The sequence below is a fragment of the Bison bison genome, unplaced genomic scaffold, assembly GCF_000754665.1.
Source record: "Bison bison bison isolate TAMUID 2011002044 unplaced genomic scaffold, Bison_UMD1.0 scf7180017855082, whole genome shotgun sequence".
Classification (NCBI taxonomy): domain Eukaryota; kingdom Metazoa; phylum Chordata; class Mammalia; order Artiodactyla; family Bovidae; genus Bison; species Bison bison.
Genome location: NW_011485655.1, coordinates 13,297 through 16,109, shown reverse-complemented (window position 1 = coordinate 16,109; position 2,813 = coordinate 13,297). Strand labels below are relative to the sequence as shown.

General features: G+C 42.3%; 1 gene segment (V, D, J or C); it reads left to right on the top strand.

Moving 5' to 3' along the window:
• Positions 1 to 1,203: 1,203 nt before the first annotated feature.
• On the top strand, positions 1,204 to 1,926 carry LOC105001680. The segment is given in 2 exon segments: positions 1,204 to 1,299; positions 1,499 to 1,926. Coding segments are annotated over 2 exon segments (474 nt in total).
• Positions 1,927 to 2,813: the final 887 nt, after the last annotated feature.

The following is a 2,813-nucleotide window of genomic DNA, read 5'->3' as shown; positions in this document are numbered from 1 at the left end:
TGCTTCCTCTAGCCCAGCGTTTCTCATGATATACTCTGTACATAAGTTAAATAAGCAGGGTGACAATATACAGCCTTGATTTACTCCTTTTCCTATTTGGAACTAGTCTGCTGTTCCATGTCCAGTTCTAACCGTTGCTTCCTGAACCTGCAGACAGGTTTCTCAAGAGGCAGGTCAGGTGGTCTGGTATTTCCATCTCTTTCAGAATTTTCCACAGTTTATTGTGCTTCAGCTATAGGATGTGAAAGTGCCCATTTCCTGATTTGTCACACACATTGAATGTGAATATTATGATTCTTAACTCTTTTTGCAACTTGATGGCTGAGAAATGATAGAAAGGGATTTTCAAGAAAGTGTGAATTAAAGAAAATAATTCTTAAGAACTGAAGTGGCAAGAGGAGGGAGCAGTTACAGGAATCTGAAGAGGTTCAGCTACAGCTGTGCAGTAAAACCTATGATTTCTTCTTTTCTTTTTTTTTGTACTTCAAATTGCAAACTTACTTTTTTTTACTGTGTAATTTTTTCTTTTTTAAAAATTATAAATTTATTTAATTGGAGGTTAATTACTTTACAATGCTGTATTGGTTTTGCCATACATCAACATGAATCCACCACAGATATACACATATTCTCCATCCCGAACCCCCCTCTTTCCTCCCTCCCTGTACCTACGCTTACATTTCTCTCTAGGTACCTGTGTGTATTAGTTACTCATTAGTGTCTGAGTCTTTGCCACCCCATGGACTGTAGCCCACCAGGCTCCTCTGTCCATGGAATTTTCCAGGCAAGAATACTGGAGTGGGTTGTCATTCCTATCTCCAGGGGATCTTCCCCACCCAGAGATAGAACTTCGGTCTCCTGAATTGCAGGCAGATTCTTTACTGTTTGAGCCATCGGAGAAGCCCCTCTATGTACATACTTAACCACATTCTACAAATCTGATGTGTTAAAAATTGTTTTCCCTAGGAGGAGGGAAAGAGGAGGGAAAGAGATAAGCATTTGTCTGGCAAGGCTGGGCTTTGTCCTGAGATGGTGGTGTTTCCATTGCAACCTCCCACTCTTGGCAGATGGGCTTCTGGCGCCGGCCTCCTCCATGCCTATGTAGCTTGCTCTGATTGGCTGGGCTGACGCTGTGTTTCCTGTAGAAAGTTTTGAAAACAAGAGGCAGCAAAGTAGATCTTTTATCCTGTGAGTCCTTGAACATTTTACAGACACAAGAACTCAGTTCTCAGTGAGTCTACATAACAGAAGGAATGGACAAATCCCTAAGCCTGCTCATCCTTTGGTTACAACTAGACTGTGAGTTAAAGGGATTTGGAAATGGGCAAAGAATGGGCAACTCCTGGATATTCCTCCCCAGGGAAGAGAGGAAGTCTGGGAGTTGTACCTGCATGGTTTCTGGGAGTTCCTGTAGAGAGCAAAAAAGTAAACTTAAAATTAGTTTTCAAAGAATAATCAGCCACTAACCAGCCTGTCTCTGTTTTATCTTTCTGAACAAGGGTGAGCACTAAACAGGACGTGAGTCAGAGTCCTGAAGCTCTGAACGTGAGAGAGGGAGACAGCGTGGTTCTTAACTGCACTTACACTGACAGCGCTCTGTACTTCCTTCAGTGGTTCCGGCAGGATCCCGGGAAAGGGCTCACATCTCTATTGTCAATTCAGGCAAATCAGAAAGAACAAGCAAGTGGAAGAATTACAGTCTCGTTGGATAAATCATCAAGACACAGTGCTTTATACATTGCAGCTTCTCAGCACAGTGACTCGACCACCTACCTCTGTGCTGTGAGGCACAGTACACAGAGGGAACCTGTTCCCAGTATTCAAACTGCAGATGGGGCTCCAACCACGTCCTGTCTTGGCGCTGAGGAAACTTTTTCCATTAAGAAGATTTCTACATTGACTTTCTTTCCAGATAGAGGCAATTAGCAAGGGTAGGATGATTTGAGAGAATAGCACTGAAACATGTACATTACCATAGGTAACATAGATGACCAGTGCAAGTTCCATGCATGAAGCAGGGCCCCCGAAGCCCATGCTCTGGGACAACCCGGAGGGATAGGGTGGCAGGGGAGGTGGGAGGGGTGCTCAGGATGGTGGGGACCCAGGTATACCTATGGCTGATTCATGTTGATGTATGGCAAAAACCATCACAATACTGTAAAATAATTATCCTCCAATTAATATAAATAAATAAATTAAAAAAATCTGATAAAATGATCTAAAATTATACTATGAATACTTTGATCATTAGATTTTCATCAACTTCAATTTAAATAATAGTTTTACAATCTAAATGGGAAAAGAATTTGAAAAAGAATAGACACACGTATGCAGGTCAGGAAGCAACAGTTAGAACTGGACATGGAACAACAGACTGGTTCCAAATAGGAAAAGGAATTTGTCAAGTGTCAAGTGTCTGCTGCTGCCCTCCCTGTACGACAAACAGTGTCCCAGCGGCCTGATTCCTGCTGAAACGCTGGACTGGAAGAAACACAAGCTGGAATCAAGATTGCTGGGAGAAATCTCAATAACCTCAGATATGCAGATGACACCACCCTTATGGCAGAAAGTGAAGAGGAACTCAAAAGCATCTTGATGAAAGTGAAAGTGGAGAGTGAGAAAGTTGGCTTAAAGCTCAACATTCAGAAAACGAAGATCATGGCATCTGGTCCCATGTCAGACACTTAGAAGTAAAGTGTCAGACTTTATTTTTATGGGCTCCCAAATCACTGCAGATGGTGACTGCAGCCTTGAAATTAAAAGACGCTTACTCCTTGGAAGGAAAGTTATGACCAACCTAGATAGCATATTCA